Source organism: Scomber scombrus, chromosome 12 (genome assembly GCF_963691925.1).
Source record: "Scomber scombrus chromosome 12, fScoSco1.1, whole genome shotgun sequence".
Classification (NCBI taxonomy): Eukaryota; Metazoa; Chordata; class Actinopteri; order Scombriformes; family Scombridae; genus Scomber; species Scomber scombrus.
In genome coordinates this window covers 26,110,769-26,132,396 of record NC_084981.1, presented here as the reverse complement: position 1 = coordinate 26,132,396, position 21,628 = coordinate 26,110,769, and the positions used below count along the sequence as shown (strand labels likewise).

General features: G+C 39.7%; 1 protein-coding gene across 1 annotated transcript in view; it reads left to right on the top strand.

Moving 5' to 3' along the window:
* The window catches only part of gfra1a (gdnf family receptor alpha 1a), a 139,089-nt gene that overhangs the window by 106,764 nt on the left and 10,697 nt on the right, over positions 1-21,628 (top strand). The window contains 3 exon segments of the mRNA XM_062429916.1: positions 4,236-4,345; positions 7,459-7,593; positions 17,866-18,050. Coding sequence (XP_062285900.1) covers positions 4,236-4,345; positions 7,459-7,593; positions 17,866-18,050 — 430 coding nt within the window.

Sequence of the window (21,628 nt, the reverse complement as noted above, 5' to 3'; positions counted from 1 at the left end):
AAACTTTCTAGGATGGTTAGATCTGTAAATTACTTTAATCTGACTTTAATTGGATGTCTATAAACCAATCACAATGTTCCACATCATTTAAAGTGGACAACAGTAGAGCCAAACCTCCTTTTACTAGCATGGCCGACTGTGAGGCAAGGAGGAAACATGAAGCACATTTTAACCCTCCTGTTGTCCTCGAGTCAAGGAAGGAAGGAAGGAAGGAAGGAAAGTAAGATGGAGGGAGGGAGGGAGAAAGGAAAAGAGGGAGGAAGGAAGGAAGGAAGGAAGGAAAGTAAGAAGGAGGGAGGGAGGGAGAAAGGAAAAGAGGGAGGAAGGAAGGAAGGAAGGGAAGGAAGGAAGGAGGGAGGGAGGAAGGAAGGAAGGAAGGAAGGAAGGAAGGAAGGAAGGAAGGAAAGGAGGGAAGGAAGGAAGGAAAGTAAGAAGGAGGGAAGGAAGGAGAAAGGAAAAGAGGGAGGGAAGATGGAAAGAATGAGGGAGGAAGGAAGGAAGGAAGGAAAGAAGGAAGGGAGAAAGTTAGGGGGAGGAAAGAAAGAATCAAGGAGGGAGGGAGGAAGGAAGGAAGGAAGGGAGGGATGGAGGAAGGAAAGAAGGAAGGAAATAAGGGAGGAAAGAAGGAAGGAAGTAAGGGAGGAAAGAAGGAACAGTCAAAACAGACGGGGTCAATTTGACCCGGGAGGACGACAGGAAGGTTAATCTAATAATCATATTGGTAATGTATATAATATGTGTTTAAAGTAAATATGAGATGTTATATTAATTACTTATGTCAAAATATAGCTTATATCTAGCTAAGGTTTATTAGCTTTTACTCATAAACGTCTATTGGAAGAGTCGAGGGGGTCCGAATGTTTGTTAAAATGATACTTAATATATATGCAGTGTGTTTTACAGCATCATTATATTCCTTGATATGAGTTCATGAAAAATAAGTAAAGTAAAGTAAGTAAAAAAGGTCTCTTAATACTTTTAATTGTTATTTTTTACTATTAAGTAGTTTCTGGCATTCAGATTCCTCCGTTCATTGGAATGGACAGACAAAGTAACTAGATAATAAAGTATTTTAATCCATTTTTTTTATTAATTCAAATTATTTATTAATGCATTTAGAGTAGAAATCCACCATTATAATATTTTCTTCATGTTTAGAATATTATTGGGTTGTGAAGGAGGCGAGCTCACATATACTCAAACTTGCCCCTTTACATCGCTGCACAGTCACTGTGGACACCAACAACAGAAAACAAATTGTCTGCCTTCACGCCTCAAGTCTCAGATACACACACACACACACACACACACACACACACACACACACACACACACACACACACACACACACACACACACACACACACACACACACACACACACACACACACAGACAGACACACACTAAGAGAGAAAAGCTGCAGGGCTCTTGCACATTCAGAGTTGGAAAAGAGTAATTCAATGATGGACATCTGACATCACCCTCATTGGAGTGTGTGTGTGTGTGTGTGTGTGTGTGTGTGTGTGTGTGTGTGTGTGTGTGTGTGTGTGTGTGTGTGTGTGTGTGTGTGTCCATGCAGTCTCCTGAGCATACAGCCAGCAGCCTTGTGGCTCGCTGGGATTAAATGGAGGCATTAGGCATCATAAATGAGCTCCATTTGGACCGTGGCCTCAGGTCTCCCTCCCTCGCTCTCTGCTCACTTCACTGTCTCTACTTAACAGCAAGCAGCATGACAACAAGCAACATCTTTCTACAAGTTTTCTGTCCCTTTTCTCCATATTTGTCTTTTTGTGTGTGTGTGTGTGTGTGTGTGTGCTTCCATGGTGCTTCTCTGGATCCATCAGACATACGCTCAGGGCTGCACAACAGGTCTCTCTGCAGCACAGCGTCCTCCCAGCCCATTTGTCAGTTAGCACAGATAGATTAAAGCCATGCATTTGCACCAGCTCCCTCACCATATGTCAGGTTTAGTATACTGGCTGCTGTTGACAACTCTCACTTACGCACCGCTCTGCTCAGCAACAGGATGCAGTGATTAGATATTTCAGACTGTGAGTTTATACCATTGACTGTATATAAAATGGACGTAACATCCGTGACGTCACCCATTGGTTTGTGGACTGCTGCTTGGAAGCGAATAGTATCGGATCTGAGCAGCGCCATCTTGAAAATTTCAGGTGCATGCTGGGTAAAAAAAAAACACGGATTCTACTTATATGGGCATCAGGAGGAGCAAGAGGCGCCCTCCTGAACCTGTGAACCAATCAACCTGTCAATCACGACGTAGCCACGCCCTAATGCATACCCTGCTTTATCGTCAAATATAAAATCAGGGGAGGCCAAAATTTCACAAATGAACATCATACTGCATTGAAGAAGGCTTTAAACTAGCGATTGAGACCATAAACACATGTTGAAAACGTTTACTGAGGTTACAAATCAAGTGAGAAGTTGGTGAATTCTCCATTGACTTGTATAGAGACGGAAGTCCTTTTGACACCAAAACGGTCGCCCCCTGGTGGCCTTTTGATAGAATGCAGTTTTAAGTTACTTCCGCGTTCGCATCATTTCAGAGGACCAGAACTCCCCGCCTGGTTTATACATGTGTGTGTGCATATGTTTGGGTGCATGCTTGCTTTAGTTTAGTTGTAACACTTCAGATATACAAAGAAATCTGCTCTTTTCTACATAGCTGAATTAAAAAGTTAAAGGTATCCTATAGAGTTTTTTTGACCACTGGTGGCGCTGTGGAGCAAAGTTTTTACGAGTTGTGCCCACTTTTTGTTGGTATCTTGTGCATGTGTATGATTAACACATGTGAAAAGAGGGACATTAATAAGCTTACATATAGCAGAGAAGCCAGAGTTTCAAATCTTTCCCCAAATATTATTATAGTATGTTTTACAAGAAAACTGCAAAAGGTAGTAAGCTCATTTCGCCATAGGTGACTTTTAATTATTTTTAATTTGTTTATTATTTAACTCTAATAGTTTGCTATTAACTAACTGATTTATTTATTTAATTCATTATAAATGTTTTTTATTACTACTAAATAATAATTCATTTTAATTTTGTTGTTTTATTATTCAGTTATTTTCTTGATTATTTTCTTATGTTTTATTAATACTCGTTAAGTTAAAATTTAAAGGTTCTTGTATTTTTACAAAATAATTACAAGGTTGTAAAAAAAATTATTTATTTTATTTTAATGTATTTTGTTTATTATAACTTTATTTTGTCATTAACATTTTTATTTGATATCAAATTTGATCATTTATTTGTTTTAGTACACTTAAATAATAATGCATTTTAATCTTTATTGTTTTATTATTTAGATATTTTCTTCATTTCTTTATTTTTATTTCATATATTTTTTATTACTATTCTTTAAGTTAACATTTCACTCACTCAGTACGCAGCAACCAACAATACAACAGACATAATAATAACAAAATAAACAAATCATCAATTAAATGTAATTCATTTTGTAGAGAAAATAAATGAGAAATTATTTTGTTGTTGTTTGTTTTTAAATCGGATTAATGAACTGATGCAGCATTTTTTTTAACAGTTAAATCTAACCTACAATAAATATGACTGTTATAATATAAATGTTACCATAAGTGACAGGAGTGATGGACAAGATAGCAAAAATGAGACCGTAACTGTAAAAGAAAACTGCCTTTTGTCTGTTAAACATTAGTAGAGTCCAGAAGTGACATTAAAAGGTTTTCGTGTTCGTGTCGAGAAGTCAACGTATCACCCTCAATCTCACTTCAAATGCTGAATTCCTCGGGAAATCCAAAACTCCATTTCAATTTCACATGCCGCTGCACCTGTGCTAAAAGTGTAAACAAACATTTGTGAAGGCAGCAAATGAAACAGAACAGACTGGAGGCTGGAGGAGAATTGCCTTTAGCCCTCGTTCATTCCAGGATATGAAACAGCCGCAGCATACGTAAGAGGGTCATCTTACTTCTACTGAAGGCAGACATTTAGGAGGCTAATTGCATTGAGAGAAATGACTTCCAGAGTACGCTCATTTGGACCGGCCATTTATGCTGCACATTCCAGTCACATTGGCCATCTGAATTTCTCATATAAAATCTATTAGAAGTATAATTGTGTTTGGCTCTAAAAATATTTTTGGGTGTGTGTGTGTGCGTGTGTGTGTGTGTGTGTGTGTGTGTGTGTGTGTGTGTGTGTGTGTGTGTGTGTGTGTGTGTTTTTGCAGGTCACGTCTGGCTGACTTCTTTGCCAACTGCCAGCCGGAGCCTCGCTCGCTGTCAGGCTGCCTGAAGGAGAACTACGCAGACTGTCTGCTGGCATACTCGGGTCTGATTGGTGAGTTCATACAACAGTTACCGGTCAGTCTTGCATTACACTTTTTTCTTTTAGTTAGTTTGTTTATTTACACATATAGAAACATTTTAAAAATATGGAAGATGAGGGAGAATTGCAGAGTGGCATTTTCCATGCAGCAAAATTACAAATACATAGTAACTAGGGCTGGGCAATTATTCAATATTAAATCCATATTGTGATATTTTATAGATATAGTCTTAGATTTTAAATATCGTAATATCGTGATATGGAATACGTGTCTTTTCCTGCTTTTAAAGGCTGCGTTACAGTAATAATGTAACTTTCTGAGCTTAACAGACTGTTCTATTATCTGCCTTTATCCACTTAGATGATTATTTATCAAACATCTCATTGCATTAATATTTTATGAAAGCATCGATAGTCATCCCTACAATATTGTCAAAATATCAATATCGAGGTATTTGGTCAAAAATATTTGATTCTGCCCATATCGCCCATAGTTACATCTTTCAAAGAATTAATGCAAGTATGCGGACTGAGAACAGTGTTTTTTAATGAAATAAAGTTAAACACAAACAGTAAAATAACCCAAAAATTGCTATCATTTAGCGATTATATGAACATGAAAAAATATGTATTGCATTCAGATTAAGTAGTACAGTACTGGTTGGTGAAAAGAAGTGATTTCAAGGCTCTTATAAACTGCTCGGGGTATGTGAGGTTAAAACATTTATCAAAGAGTAAATGAGGATTATTGTAATTTGGATCTTATTTTCTAAGTTTTTGGCTTTCACTCATATTTACATCAATAGCATTCCTCTCACTTAGATAATTACTTAAATCTGGAAACTGGTCTCATTAGAAGTCGGACAGTAAATAAGGTGCGGGTCATGAGATGATCATAAAGGTTTTGAACAAACCTCCAGGTTAGCCAAATGTTTTTGGAAGAGAGAATAAAGGCAAACAACTCAACAGACAAACTCCTGGGATTTTTTACTTTGGTTTTTACCTCCAGATAATGAGGTTTAGACCATTTGGATGACTGTTTGCTTGTTCACAACCTGCGTGACTGTCCGACTGCCTGTTTTTATCCTCAACAGGCTTTATTGGTGCAATAAGGGTGTGGGGGGAAATGTTTATCAGTGAAAAGCTGTATACAGCAGCACCACTGTGGAGATGTTTAGTCCCAAAAAAGGAATAACTTTGATGATGAGGAAGTGGTTTGAAAATATTAGTCCTTGGAAAAACTAGTAGAGGCTGACATTTAGTAATTGCTTTGTGAGACAAGACACCTCAACATCTGTCTGGTTTAGCTCAGGTGACAATGATTGATCGAAGATTTGTGATAATGGATGAGAGCAGCATCTTGTAACATAAGGGGGAAAAAAAGATTGAATAGTGGAGGAAAATGACTTTTTTTTTGTGTCCATGTGGTTTAGTCAAATTTAAAGGGGTTAAAATGTGAAAATAAACTTATCAATAATTTACACACATTCTTTTTTTGTGGACCCAGCATCAAATTTCTGCTTTTAATCCATTTTGAGAGAATATATTAGAGGATTATGGTAAAAATGTCTAAGTGGTGTAACCATAAAAACTTTGTACCAAATAATTCAACTTGCTTAAAAACAGTAAATTCTCAATAAAACATCATATCAACTAGTTTGGCATGATCTTACATTATAACTTTTATATTAAATAAAGGTAATGGAATACAATTGTTCTAAATATTACATTTAATCTGGGGAAGCATGGAGATCAGGAACCATTTCAAGTAATTATAGTCCAATTAAAGTCCACTTAAATACACTGTAGGTGGATAAAATATTGAATATGTATCATTCTTTTGTGGTTACACCATTTGACATTTTCAGGAGCATTCAGTCTTACTTTTGGTGCAAATGTCATTTCAAATGATATAAAACCAACAAAAATACATTTTAACAAACCTGATGCTGCTTTTAAAACTATCTTGCCAACCCTTCTTCACTGACTTGTTTAAAGAAGACAAAGTACGTTGAAGAACTCAGCACACAAGCAGAGGAGAACAATCAGTTAAACATCAGGCTGAAGTTAGGTTGATTATCACCAGCTCGACTGTTTAACCGAAACAATTGGTATCGAATCAAAGTTAGTTGGATATTGATCTGCTGAGCTGGTCTCACTACAGCAGGTCTACATTGCAAATAAAACCAAAGTCATATGAAACAGGAGTTTATCTTTAATGTAAATCCAGTTGTAGCACTCTAGCTTCGGCTAATCTATCCTCACAGCCCATCGTGTCCTCACAAGTCTCTAAACCCAGACCACACATACACACACTGTCCACACAGCGCCAATTCATTCTGCCTACTGCAAAACAAAAAAAGGCCTGTTTTGGAGCCGGGCCAGCACGAGGGAACAATCTATTGGCGGAGTGAGAAATCACTGACTGAAGCTATTTACTTTCCCTCACAGTGAGAGAGCCTATTCTTCACTCTGGCTCCTCTGCATTCTGCTTCCTGCAGAAAACTCCAACCGCACCACACTGCGTTACTCCTGCACAAGGAGAGGAGAAGAGAAAGAGAAAGAGAGAAATACATGTTATAAATGTTGTAAATGTTGCTATTATGACGTTGATTATTTAGCACAGAAGGAAAGGAGGATAACTGTGACTCTTAACCCTCAAACACTGTTCATATTCAGACCATCACCAGTATCGGCATAACGAATAATTCATGGATACGTCATCATCAGTCACAGATAAACAGCAAGAAGAATCCTTACTGAAGCTTTCAGAGAGTAGAGAGAGTTTATTCTTCAGTTTTTATCACTTTAATTTGAAGGAAGTAACAGTATTTTTTCAATTTTTTTGAATAAATATTGGTCAAAAACTCCAGAAAAACTGCATTTTTTTGTTTATTCTGGGTCATATTAGGAGGAGGAGTCAATATTTGGCTAAAATTAAAAAGTATTTAAGGTGTTTTTACCTCTCTCAAATGAAAAAGTTGTTTCTTAACAGTATGTAAGGGGTTAAAAAGGGGTTTGAATGTTCTGTTTTCTTTACACTAAGCAGCCTTGACGATTCCTTAAAACACAGACGAATGAATGAATGCATGAAAACAACTGTTCCTCCCATCCACCTGCTGCAGGTACGATGATGACCCCCAACTACCTGCGCTCGCCCAAGATCAGCGTGTCTTCCTACTGCGACTGCAGCAACAGCGGCAACAACAAGGACGAGTGTGACAAGTTCACCGAGTTTTTCACAGAGAACACCTGCCTCCGTAAGTTCTTCTTCTTCTTCTTCTTCTGCTGCTGCTGCTGCTCGGCTGCTGTTTGACCAGCTGCTGTCTCTTCTATTTCCTTCTACCCTAGTCTGTTGTAGTTTAGTCTTATCTGCTCTGTTTCTCTCTCTCTCTTTTTTTTAATCCACTCTGCTCTTCTGGTCTTTTCCCTCTTTTGCTCTTTTATCATCTCTCGTCTCGTTCTCTCGCTCCCTCGTACTAAATATATCCCATTGCCATGCTTGCATTGTTATCCCTTTCACATTGTAGAGAAACGAGCCATATTGCACCACAATATCTGAGTGTGTGCGCGTGTGTGTATGTGTGTGTGTGTGTGTGTGTGTAGCAGAACACACACCCCCCCCCCCCCCCCCCCCCCGCAAATCTCTGACAGAAAGCAGCTTTTTCTCATTCAACCCTCTTACACGACTTTAATTAACACCTCCCTTAAAACATGCACACTCTGTCTCTCTCTGTCTTCATCACACACACAAACACACACACACACACACACTCACACACTCACACACACATAAACACACACTCACACACACATAAACACACACCTATTTCCGGACTAGATTAATAAATTGCAGTGCATTCCTACCGAGCGGTGAGAGATAAGAGGCAGATTAATTGCGTGTCTTTCTAAGTTATCGCAAGATAACTCCTTCTGTTTTGATAGTACGCTCCAGTGTCAGTCCGCCTGCTTCTTTCCTCTCCGACACTCTTTTAAGTGTAACGTAACTCTTCATTGATCCACATACGTAAGGTCAGAATCCAGGGTTACGAAGACAGAGTATCTTCCTCACGGACACCTAAGCTAGATGAATGTCTGTAATCACCTGAGCTCAGATCTAAACAACAACAGTCCTCAAAATGCTTTTCAAATGACAAAACTAAACCTAATATATCCTAACATGGGTTGTACTATTAATAACGGGTTGAGATGAGGGTCAGTAAACGGTGAATTGGGTAATATTGCATCCAGATGTTTCGGTTTAAGTAGTTTAAGTCATCAGTAATGACCAGTTCCATTTTGGATCAGGTTTCAGGTTGATGAAATACTCTGATTCACTCTCTTTTATGTTTTATTAGTCTTTTTTTTTTTACTAAGAAAACAAAGGTACAAAGCATTCAGATGGCAGGCTTTTAATTGCTGCTTTGTCAACTGAAATAAAGTCACCAAGCAGCAGATTTAGAGCTGAGGGTTAGTCAATTAATCAATTAGTTGCAAGCTATTAATTGAATTACCGACTAGTTTGATAGTCGATCGTAATCATTTAGGGTCATTTTTAAGAAGAAAATGTCCAAATTGTCTTATTTCAGCTTCTATCAAATGAAACTGAAGATCTTTGGACTGTTTTTCAAGACAAAACAAGACATTTGAGGGCGTTATTTTGGGTTTTGGGAAAAACACTGATTGACATTTTTCACCATTTTCTAACATTTCAAAGACCAAACTGTTAATCAGTTAAATCAATAATGAAAAGAACCCTTACTGTAGTTGAAGTGTAGTATTGTCTCTCAAGGGGAAATTAGATTTGCAGTGACAGTACAAAAAACAACCAACACAACAATAATAAATAAATAAACAGTGACATCATCTCAGTATGAAGCACAACCGAACCTGTTAAGAAACCATCACGGTCAGAATCAAAAGAGTGAAACCTGTCATCTATTTAAAGGATCACAGGCCCATATATATATATAAGCCAGCCAGCATGTCCAACACAGGTGTGGTCACCATGGAAACTATGGATAAACCCACTTGGGACCCATATTGCAGCCCAAATGTAACCCTTATGGGGACCTGCTTCCTGAGAGCCAGCGTCTGATCTCAGCCAAAGATCATGCATCAGATATAAAAGTATCAAAGTTTATGATTCGCAAGAAAGGAAGTATAGACTCACACTAGATTTACCATTCTGTGTGTGTAAGTTTCTTTTTGGAGGGGAAAGCCGGACAGAGTGTGATAAGATATCTTTCAGTCTGAGGCTTTCACTACAAGACTTACAGATAAAATATCAAATATGTTCAATAATACTCATTTTTTTGTGGCTCGTTTTGTTAATCGGCGTCGGTTTGATTAGGAAGGGAGCGCTTGTAATTTCCGTGTTTTGGTGGAAGAATAAACTGAACCTTTGAACCTTTTGATGAGCTTTGGGAAATTGGGGATAAAGACTGAATCTCAGGCTTTCTCACAGCAAAAGAAGAAGAAGGAGAAGAAGAGCTGCAGGCCTCCACAATGACTCATCCCAAATCTTTTTATTTCTGCTGTCTCACTGTTAAACTTTTGGGATCATGACTGTGTGTGTGTGTGTGTGTGTGTGTGTGTGTGTGTGTGTGTGTGTGTGTGTGTGTGTGTGTGTGTGTTTGCATTGAACCAGCATTACATCACCTAAATGTAATGAGTCATTTGTTGCAGTGTGTGTACATTCACAAATATTCAAGCTGCCAAAATTGCAAAGCTGCACTTCTTATAGTGTTAATGAATCAATTTGGCTTTTAAATTGACTTAAATTGAGCAAACCAACCTAAAGACTCAAATCAAGCGATCAATGCAGTCAATATGTGTTCCTTAATATAAAGCGTACTGTATATATGGCTCTAGAAAATGGGGGTGCGTTCTAAAAAACAATGAGCCCTTTATAGTCACAGTAAAGGGAGATAAGTTGCAGCTGGTGGTTTCATCTCTGCACGAGCGATGTGGGCGGTTTGATTTTTCTCTGTCAAAAAAGAAAAAGAAGACAGTTACCAGATGAGAAAACACCGACAAAATGCAGCCTCATTTTCACCAGCGCTTCTTTTATCATCTGTCTTCTTTTCTCCCCTCTCTCTCTCTCTCTCTCTCTCTCTCTCCTTCTCTCCCTCCCTCCCTCCCTCTCTTCCCTCTTCTTGTTTTTTCTCTGCTCTGTTGTCTTTTTACCAGCTCTTCTGGGGGTTAACAAGGTTGGGCTGCTACTGTCAGTGTGTGTTTTCAGGATGTGTGTGTGTGTGTGTGTGTGTGTGTGTGTGTGTGTGTGTGTGTGTGTGTGTGTGTGTGTGTGTGTGTGTGTGTGTGTGTGTGTGTGTGTGTGTGTGTGTGTGTGTGTGTGATACCTTACATGCAGGATTGGTGGGATTAAAGGGGTTAATGTGGGTTAAAAAAAGCTCCTTCTTTTCCATCTTTTATTTGCTCCTTCGCTGCAGGGAGTCAAGCGAAGGACAAAGTGGAGGAAGACCCTTCCTTTTTTTTTTTTACATTATTAGTCTCAATTCTGTCTTCTCTCCGGCTCCTCCTTCACTTCTTTATTTCAACATTACAACACACACTTCTCCTCGTGCTTCTTCTCACTCCTTTTCCGCTCGTCCCAGCTCTCCGTCTCCCCTCCTTTCATGCCCTCCTCCTCCTCTTCCTCCTCCTCCTCCTCCTCCTCCCTCCCCCTGTTTCTGCTCTCATTAAGCTTGCTCAGCAGTAACTGGAACTGACAACTCTGAAGATCCTGACACAGACCGGCTACAGGGTCATGACTAGAAGGAAACTACAAGGGAGAAAGAAAGAGAAAGAGAGAAAGAGAGAGAGAGAACAGACAGAAAGAGGAGAATATGGAGACCATTTTGTTCTTACGCTGTACTTTAGATGTTTTATTGTTTAGAGATGATGGGAGAGGATTTACTGAGATGTTGAGCTAGCACTTCTTCATTTACTACTCATCCTGTGAACAGATATATCAGCTCTGAAGAAGAACCTCCCTTAAAAATGAACTGAAGCAATGTTTGATTGAATAATCTAATAATTGAAAACTTCTCAGAACCCTAAAAAGAGGTAAATTATCCAGTAATATCTTTTATTTTGTAACTTCTGAGGATGTCCCGACACCAAGATTTGGCGAACGGCTTTAATATTCTCAAGAAAGACCTTCCGCTTTAATGTATTCAAAGCTTTTTCTAATGTGATGCCTTCTTCATTTCCTGAATAAGCACTGAATATGCAAAGGTGACACGGCATCAGACATGATCATTATTCTAGTATTACAGCAAGTCAGGTACATGTAAAGTGAGAGGAAGCCGTAATGTAAGCCCTGTATCTACTAGCAGAAAAACTACACACACACACACACACACACACACACACACACAGCGCTAACACAAGTATCTGCCGCAGTGTGACGATGATGATATCATGTTTTGTTCAAATACGGCCCGCTGTTTGCTCTGGTAAAGGTTAAATGGATGTTTGGTTTAGTGCTTTAGTGTGTGTGTGTGTGTGTGTGTGTGTGTGTGTGTGTGTGTGTGTGTGTGTGTGTGTGTGTGTGCTCTTGTACTGCTGTCTGTCTTTTGAGGAACTATTGGAGATTTAGACCTTCAAAGTGAGGATATTGTATTTTCTCAACTCATTTCAAGTCTGTGTTACTGTTATTTTGCCTTTTTATTTAACTTTTTAATTTATTTATTCATGACTATTTTCACCTTAGTTCACATTTTACTTTATACAGAGTCACTTTTACTTAATAATGAGTCACTTTACATTGAGGCACTGTTGTACTGAATGTGCAGTTACCTCCAGTTAGTCTGATTTGAACACATTTTTGTTTGTTTTCCAGCATAAAGTGATATTTAAAGACTTTCTCTAAGGTTGGCAGGTCCTTCAAAGTGAGGATATTGTATCTGGTCAAAGGATTATTTGAGGGTTAAGACTTTTTTTTAAGTTTTAAAAATGAATTAACCTTAATTTAACAAGGTAGTTGTAGTTGCTCAGAACTTAGCCCGACCCTAAACCAAGAGGCAATAGATGATAAAATAGTCTTATTATAAAGTCCACACACTGTAGCTCCCAATGCAGGTAGAGTTTAACCCAATTTGACCCATTTTTTTTACATTTGAAAGCTGTAAAATAATCATATAAACATATTTATTATTTTAATCAGACTTTTCCTAATGTGAACCACAGTTTACATTTTTATATATGCAAATGTATAAATTTGACTTAAGTTTATGGAACAAAATCAAAAATCAGCATGAAAACATTCATCATATTCTATTAAATATTCTCCTGGAGCATAAAATAGTCGTTGTGAATGTATGTTTTTCAATAAGATGAATGAAAAAGAAGGACTGGGATACAGTACAGTATGTAAAGGGTTAAACAGAGAGATGACTTGATGCTCACCTACAGTCATATGGTTTCAGGTTAAGTGTGTTGAAGTCATCATTGATTCCTACATTAGGTGATTCATTGTAAGAAGCAGCAGCAGCTCCCAGGTGACAGTCCTGAATCATCAGCTGCATATTATAAACCATTAATGAGACTTTTATAACACCTCTGACATTTCAGTTTTGTGGTTTTCTATCTTTTGAATCTGCTTTAACCTTTGTGTCGTCCTCCCGGGTCAAATTGACCCCGTCTGTTTTGACTGTTCCTTCTTTCCTCCCTTCCTTCCTTCCGTCTGTCCATCGTCATTCCCTCCTTCTCTCTTTCTTTCCTTCCTCTTTCCTTCCTCCATCCCCCTTTTCTTCCTTCCTTCTGTCCTTCCTTCCTTCCTTCCTTCCTTCCTTCCTTCCTTCCTCCCTCCCTCTTTCTTTCCTCCCCCTACCTTCCTCCCTTCCTTCTTTCCTCTGTCCTTCTTTCCTTCCATCCTCCCTTCCTCACTTCTTTCCTTCCTTCCTTCCTTCCTTCCTTCCTCCCTTCCTTCTTTCCTTTCCTCCTTTCTTTCCTCACTCCTTTCCTTCCTTCCTTCCTTCCTTCCTTCCTTCCTTCCTTCCTTCCTTCCTTCCTTCCTTCCTCCTGTCCTTCTTTCTTCCTCCTTTCCTTCCTTCCTTCCTCCTTTCCTTCCTTCTTCCTCCCTTCCATCCGTCCTTCCTTCTTCCTCCCTTCCTTCCTTGACTCGAGGGCAACAGGAGGGTTAAGTCCATTTTAAAACCCAGGTGGGCTTCATTTCATCTAATTGTCCTCAGAATCATGGAGCTTTTTGGCCTTTTAAATACTTAGACCTTCATTTTTTGGAGGCATGTGTTGGTGATTATGCTCCAGTGTGTCATCTTAATGTTTTCTTAGCAGATTAGCTTTGTCCAAATTGATTGTTTTGCTAGTTTGCATGAAGCTTGTTAGCAACTGATAGCCACAATGACTATAAAGTTAGCATCTTTTACTAGTTAAGGTTTCCAATTTAGGTGGTTACGGTTAAGATATACTGAAGGTTGGTGTCAATGATGGACCTCACAAGTATAGATGTATAAATATGTGTTTTTGTAGATGTTTTAGTTCAATGCTACGTGTGAACTGAGTAGGTATGGGCTTGAACTGGGCAAATTTTGTGGGTCACAAATGGTTTCAGAAACATGGGCCCCATCTGAAACCCAGTCAGAACTCACTTGAAGCCCATATAGGAAGGTGGGGTCACCATGGAAACTGTGGTCAAACCCACGTGGGACCCATATTTGCAGCCCAGATTTAACTCTTATGGGCCCCACATGGACATGCTGGAGGCGTGGCTGCGAATAGTCTGATGGCATGATACTGAAATTATCGTATAGTACGCAAAGTGAGAATAAAAATGCATATGTTGAATGAATATAAGTGTCAGACTGGCACCAAACACACAGATATATAAAACATTTAGTACATGTTTTGAAACCGAAATCAACTAAACACATATTCGCATTTCACTCGACGTTCCGAGGCTTCATTTGAGATGCAAACCGATGCGGACACACGGTCGCTGTGCTGCGAGAGCAATTAGTCCTGAGATGAGGAGACAAAGCAGCTTTGAAAGAGCCCATCAACACTTCCACTACGCTCATCAGCCTTCTGCTGTCTCGACACAAAGCGACCAAGCTACACAATCACATGTTCATGCGGATAAGCAAAAAATGAAATATGCACATACACATATTTGTGAGTAAAAGCACACGTCAGGCCTGCAGGATATAAACAATCATTATTTATTTTGTGCTGATTATTGCAAATGTGATATGAATGGCAACACACATGTGCATCTTTTTATGCACAATTACTTTTATTACAAATTCCAAAAGACTAAAACAACGAGACAAACACATACTTTTTGATTGTGTCATCAAATTAGTTGTAACTTTTCTGGGATTCACACTGCAATAATGACCTTTATAGCTTTATAGATTCAATATGAAAAAGTCTGTTTGTCTGTGCGACACAGGAAGACAGACGCGGGGAGAGTATCTCCGTCTTTTGGGACGTCTGCTCTTTTGCAGAGGTCAATTCAAGCAAAGCAGATGAAGTGAAGTGAATCTCCGGCTCTACTTAGCTCAAGATTAATAGTCACGTTTATTAAATGTGCAGAGTGGAACGAACTCAAAGGTTCTTTCTAGGTCAGGGTGAGTTTAAGCAGAAACCGGTTCCACAGAGGGGAAAGAAAAGAAAGAAAGAGAGAGAGGAGAAGAGAGGAGGGTGAGGCCGTTTGTTCGACTGCTTCCAAACACAGTGAGTCCTGAGGTGATTACAAATCCAAGACGTCGACTACTTCACTTCTTAGTCTTAGCTCGAGGTCTTGTGATCCAATTAAGATCTGTTTCAACCACCTTTGCAAACTGTTAAAAGAAGCGGTTGAGAACACTGAGGGTAAATCTGACCCGCTCGGATGTCAAACACACTCGGAGAAGACTCCTCTGGTTCCTCTCGCTTAAGTAAATATCTTAACTAGGTCAGCAGGCAGGAATTAGGAAACGTTGCCATGCTTACCTTCAGAAAAGACCATAAAAGAGACGAGGATGGGTCACTGTAGGAGGAATATCTGCCATCAATCGGTCTGTTAAGGTTTTAATATTTGGAGGATGATTGTTCACGGTGGTGATGGAGGTCCTCGTTCACAACCCTGCAGTGCAACTTTACGATATCACAATGTTAACGTGTGAACTCAGAACTGAATCACAAGACTTTTCTGTGACAAAATTCAATACATAGCGAAACAAGGACAGAAGAAGTGTGTGTGTGTTGAAAGAAATCAATGTTAATTTTTGACTTAATAAACTTGAAACCATCCAGAAGCATGACACAGAATTCAGGCTTATAACTTATTAGTATTATAAGAGTCGTTTAAAGTGTTTCTGCACAGAGAGAGTAAAGGGAAAGAAAAGACTGATGGATTTCTGTGTTAATGAATGCGTGTATTGATAAACTCTGTATAAAAATATATTTTATGTTACTGGAAGACAGATAAATGACTAAATCAATGGTCATTACATGAAACAATATTTTGTTATACAGTTATGCTTGCGCAGGAATCTTTTGGTTTGTGTACCAAAACTGTCAAGCTAAAGCTAAAGCTATCTGTATGTATTGAATAACTTTTAAACACACAAGAACCTTCAGTATGATGGCTTTAAATGAGCAGTGTGTGAGATTTAAGGAGATATATTGGCAGAAATTCAACATACAAGTATGTTTTAATTACAGTATAATCACCTAATAAATAAGGATCATGTTTTTGTTATCTTAGAATGAACCTTATATCTACATAGGGAGCAGATCCTCATCCACCGAGGTCGGCATGTTGCACCACTGTGTTTCTACGGTAGCTCAGAACGGACAAACCAAACACCGGCTTTAGAGACGGGCTTTCTAGCCTGGCTAACACCAGACCGCGTCTCAATCTCATGTGAGATTGAGGTAGGGTCTGGCCAGGAGCCGTTCATTTCCTCGTATTCGAGGCGGGATCAACGAATGTCGATCAAATGCTTCTGTACAAACTTACAGCCAATCATATCAACGATACACAATGACGTATTCAGAGCCTGTAGGAAGCAGCGCAAACACTTCCTGTTTATGAAGGAAAAATCATGTAGCACAAGTTTTTGTGAACTTGCCTTCCAGTTTATTTAGCACACAATCTACTGCTGCTTCGAAATGTTGCTGCATCTCCGTGGCCGCCATGCTGGATGTAAACAGAGTTGCTCTACGGTCGTCATCACCTTGAGCCCGCCTCCGTTCTGTGATTGGTTCCCTATCTCAGACGAAAATGTTGTCTTGGTGGCCATGCTAACTTACAGAGCGAAGTAGGTTTACCCAGGCTAGGGGGTTTCAGGTTTTTGGGCGAGATCCACAACTGCCATAGATCCTCTTGCATGCTTGGAAAAAGAAATCACTGTTAAATGCCACTAAATCTCACACACTGGTCCTTTAAATATAGCGAAGAATACATAAAATGAAATACAATGACACCATGTAGACCATGTATCTTTATACATGCATGTATTGATATTTCAGTGAGGTTAAAGAGCTTGTATGCAGATCAGGTCTCTCATCCTTCACCACAGTATCAGGGTCATAATTCACTGTTGGAGGGGAAGAATATCATTACGTTCAAACAGCAGCTCTTTAAGGCTCAGCTTTCCTCTGATGTGTGTGTGTGAGCGTGTGTGTGTGTGTGTGTGTGTGTGTGCGCGCGTCTTTTTACATCAAAGCCATAGAAGGCTATTAATAGGGCCACTAATGGACTCTAATGGTAAATAGCCACATCAGCACTCAGGTTTTTGACTGTGTGGTGAATTTATAATGGAGGGAAGTGATAACAAAACCTAAGTACCTTCTAACTCACCTTTAATTGTGGTTTAGGTTGGTGCAACATAAAACTTTTATTCTAACACAGGGACTAACAAGCAGGTGATTCATGATAAGATCCAGCTCGGTGCTAAAGTGACCTGCTCCGATTTACAAGTAGTGTTTCTGTTTCTGCTGTGGTGAAGAAACGCTTTACCAGTGCGGCTTTATTTGTGTGTTTACCTCCTGAAATAACCACACGGAGAGCTCAACCTGAATAAATAATAATGTTGTGTAAAAACTTCAATCAGAATAAACCTGTTTACTCTCTGCATTGGCTGGTGTACATGACGTTTAGTGAGATCACGGCAGGTGCCTCAGGTACTTTGCTTTTTGCTTTTTTCATAATTTAAGAAGTAGTAAAATATGTTTTAAGAAAGCACAGCGGTACATTTTTTAGTGCCAAGTGTTCCTTTTTATGACTTTAGGACTTTTGTGGCATTTTTTTTATTGCCATTATTAATTTGGACACCTTTTATTTTTATTTACATTTCTGTTTTATTTGTTGTTTGTTATTTATCATGACAGTAAAAACAGCACAGACAGGATTCTTCCAGCTTTGGCAGGAATAATAAAAAAAAAAGAAATGTGTTCATGTTGGACCTCATCATCCATCAGAAGAAACTTGAATGAGAAAATGAGAAAATTTCGGCAATATAAATATGTTAAAAAATGAATTAATAAGCTTCCCCTGCTCCTCTCTTTCCCCTCCGTAGGTAACGCCATCCAGGCGTACGGTAACGGGACAGATGTTGGTGTGTGGCAGCCGATGTCTCCCGTCCAGACCACCACCTCCACCACTACGCCCTACCAGAGGAACCGCGAACGCAACCCCAACACCATCGACAACAACCACATCAACACAGACCCGAGCATCTATCACTTCTGTGGCAGTCTACAGGTGAGACACACACACACACACACACACACACACACACACACACACACACACACACACACACACACACACACACACACACACACACATACACACACACACACACACACACACACACACACACACACAGGATGAAGCTAGTGTTGGTGTCTGAGTGCGAGTGTGTTCAGAGTCTCGAGACCTTCCTGGCATCTAATTTTTGGACATAAACCCTCCTGTTGTCCTCTAGTCAAGGAAGGAAGGGAGGAAGAAGGAAGGAAAGGAGGAAGGAAGGGAGAAAGAAGGAAGGGAGGGAGGGAGGAGGGAAGGATGGAAGGGAGGAAGAAGGAAGGAAGGAAGGAGGGAGGGAGGAAGGAAGTAACGGAGGAAGAAGGAAGGAAAGGAGGGAGGAAGTAAGGAAGGGAGGAAGGAAGAAAGAAGGAAGGAGGGAGGAATGAAACAGGGAATGAAAGGGAGGAAGGAAGGTAGGAGGGAGGGAGAAAGGAAAAGAGGAATGGACAAAGGAAGGACAGAGGAAAGAAGGAAGGTAATGGGTAGGAAAGAAAGAGAAAAGAAGGAAGGAACAAAGGAAGGAAGGAGGGAAGTAAATAAGGAGGGAGGGAGGAAGGAAGAAAGGAAAGAGAGAGGAAGGAAAGAAAGATAGAAGGAGGTAGGGAGGAAGGACATATGGAAGGAAGGAAGGAAGGGAGGAAAGAAGGAACAGTCAAAACAGACAGGATCAATTTGACCCGGGAGGACGACACAAAAGTTAAACATTTTCTTTGGAAAATAAAAGTTATCTTACATGAATTTCTGAACTCTTATCGTCTAAATTGCTGATCCTTCACATCAGTCTCACTATGTATATCGACAGTGTCTGCTGTCTTACTCGATGTCTATTTGTCGGCCACCCCCCCAAAGTCTGGAACGAGCTGCTTCTGCATGTCAGACTCACGATTATTCATCAACAATCTCATTAAAGCACCAATTGTCATCCCTACAATATCGTCAAAATATCGATATTGAGGTATTTGGTTAAAGATATCATGCATCCAGCTTGTGTTCATGTGTGTTTCCTGATGTGTGTTGGCCTGTTGTGTGTATGATCAGCAGTTGACACACTCATGTATAGATCCCCTGTGTGAACCTGAATGCACCGGCCCCACTGTGCATGATAAGACTGTGAAACTGTATTTCTCAGCTGGAGCAGCCACTCCTGCTCAACAGGAGCAACACTTATCTGGCTGATGAAACAGAGGGATCACTGGCGGCAATCCTGAACACCAGTGATGGGCTCCTCCTGGGTCAGGGAGGAAGTGAGGATAATACTGTCATCACCGACAGAGTGATGATAGGGACTCAGAGACTCCTTTCACGTAACACAATAATATCCCAACCCCATGCAGCATCATAAAGGCGCCGCAGTTATTGTTTACCGACATTTACAGAAAATCCTCCGGCGGGATTTACTGACATTACACCTTTAAACTATCTTACTGCAAACAGACATTTTAATTATAAACATTATGTTTTTATGCGTGTGTTGTTATTATTTATGATGGTCATTACGGTTGCAAACAGTGTCTGCATTGTAGCTGCTGCACAGGAGAACATTGTGCTTTTAAGAGGATTTATCACCTTTTTTGTGATTTTCAGTTATTTTTATACTGTTATAATGTCGATATCTCTGTTAAACATGCTCAAAGTTACAGAACCTGAGGTGAATGTATTAAAAACGCCATCTTCTAGTCAAACACCAGAGCTTCAGCCTGCTATTAACGCTCCATTTCTTACTTCTACTTCCCCATCAAACTGACATCAGATCATTTTCCAACAGATGGCCGTCATTTCTGAGCCTGTTGTTGTTCTATTGTCCGTGTGCATGTTGTGGATCGGATTCAGGCTTGAACTCGTGTGGTTGTTTGTGACAATTTTCCATTTTGAATAAAGAACAGCTGGCAGAAGTTTGCCAAAGGGGGCAGCATGTGAGAGCTGGTGCTCCTCATCAGGAGGAAGGCTTAAAAGAAACAAAGTTCCAAACATTTGAGGTGAACATACTTAAAAATGCCACCTTTAAGTCAAAAATGCCACCTTTAAGTGGAGTTACTTCTATTTCCCAGATCAAACTGATCATTTTAATATTTTGCTTCTGAGGTTGTTTTGTCACTTGTATGTGACAATTTTACATTTTTAGTAAACAAATGAGGATAAAAAGGCAAAATCTGACTGCTAACATCCAGCCAAGCAGAACAGAGGCAGGTTTTAAAGAGACAGGAGCTAAAACGGCCTGTTTCACACAGAGGCTGAACTGAGGAGCTTCATTAAGGACCAGTAGAAGATAAATAAGGAGTTTTTAACTGGAAATAATGCAAAGATATTCCAGTAGAACCATAGAATAAAACATAGACCTAGAAATATTCTTTAAGTCTCTTTGAAATTCATATTTTTTGATAGAGACCTGCCATAAAGTCTTTCTTAGCGATGAAATTAAATGTGATATTTAACATGTTACAGCCAGTCAGAGATCAGATCGGCACCCTTGAAAAGTCATGTCAATGAATTTGGGAGTCACAGAAGATTGCAGTCATTCTTTTTGAATTTAGACAGATTGTGCCTTTAACTTTTTCAGGACTGTTTTCAGAGGTTAGAATTTAATCATATCACCCTACATACACACACACACATACACACACACAGACACACACACACACATACACATACACACACACACACACACACACACACACACACACACACACACATGCATGCAGACATACAGTCCTGCAAATTTAGTTAGCACAACACACATAGATATTGCGGATAGATGCAATTTCACACTCTTGGCTGCACACAAAAAAAATATACACAGATCCAAGTACACTCACTCGTTGTCAACACACACACACACACACACACACACACACACACACACACACACACACACACACACATTTACACACTCACACAGTCTGTACTGATAATGAGCTTTGTTGGTGTACTGGTGCGTGTGTGCTGTTGGCACCGCTCTGATAGTACGTCAAGTACAAGTTAATGAGAGAGTTGTTGTGTTAAACCACTTCTCTGTGGTGTGTGTGTGTGTGTGTGTGTGTGTGTGTGTGTGTGTGTGTGTGTGTGTGTGTGTGTATGGTTTTGTGTGTGCGGAGGCATCAAGGCAGCCTATGCTGTTGTAATGACACACTCAGGGGACAGGCCTGTCAGAAGACTCACTCCACTCTCCTCATTGATCTCTCTGTCTCTCTCTCTCTATTTCTCACACTCACACACACGCACACGCACACACACACACACACACACACACACAGAATAATAACCATTAACCAGTGACTCTGAGCCTCTCCACTTCCATCCAGTGACAGCCCAGCAACACTTAGCAGCAGTGCATTTACCTCAGTTTGAACGTTAAGAATCAAAGCTTGGACAGGGAGGAAAGTAGAAAGGTGTCTTTTTAGGACGCGGAGACCTGTACGCCTTCCTTTTTCCCTTTTGGCAATGTTCACAAATCAAGTTTGACTCCTTTGTGCAGACAGTGGGATAAAAAAGTTTTGACTGTATGCTTCAAATTAAATTAGATGAAATCCAGC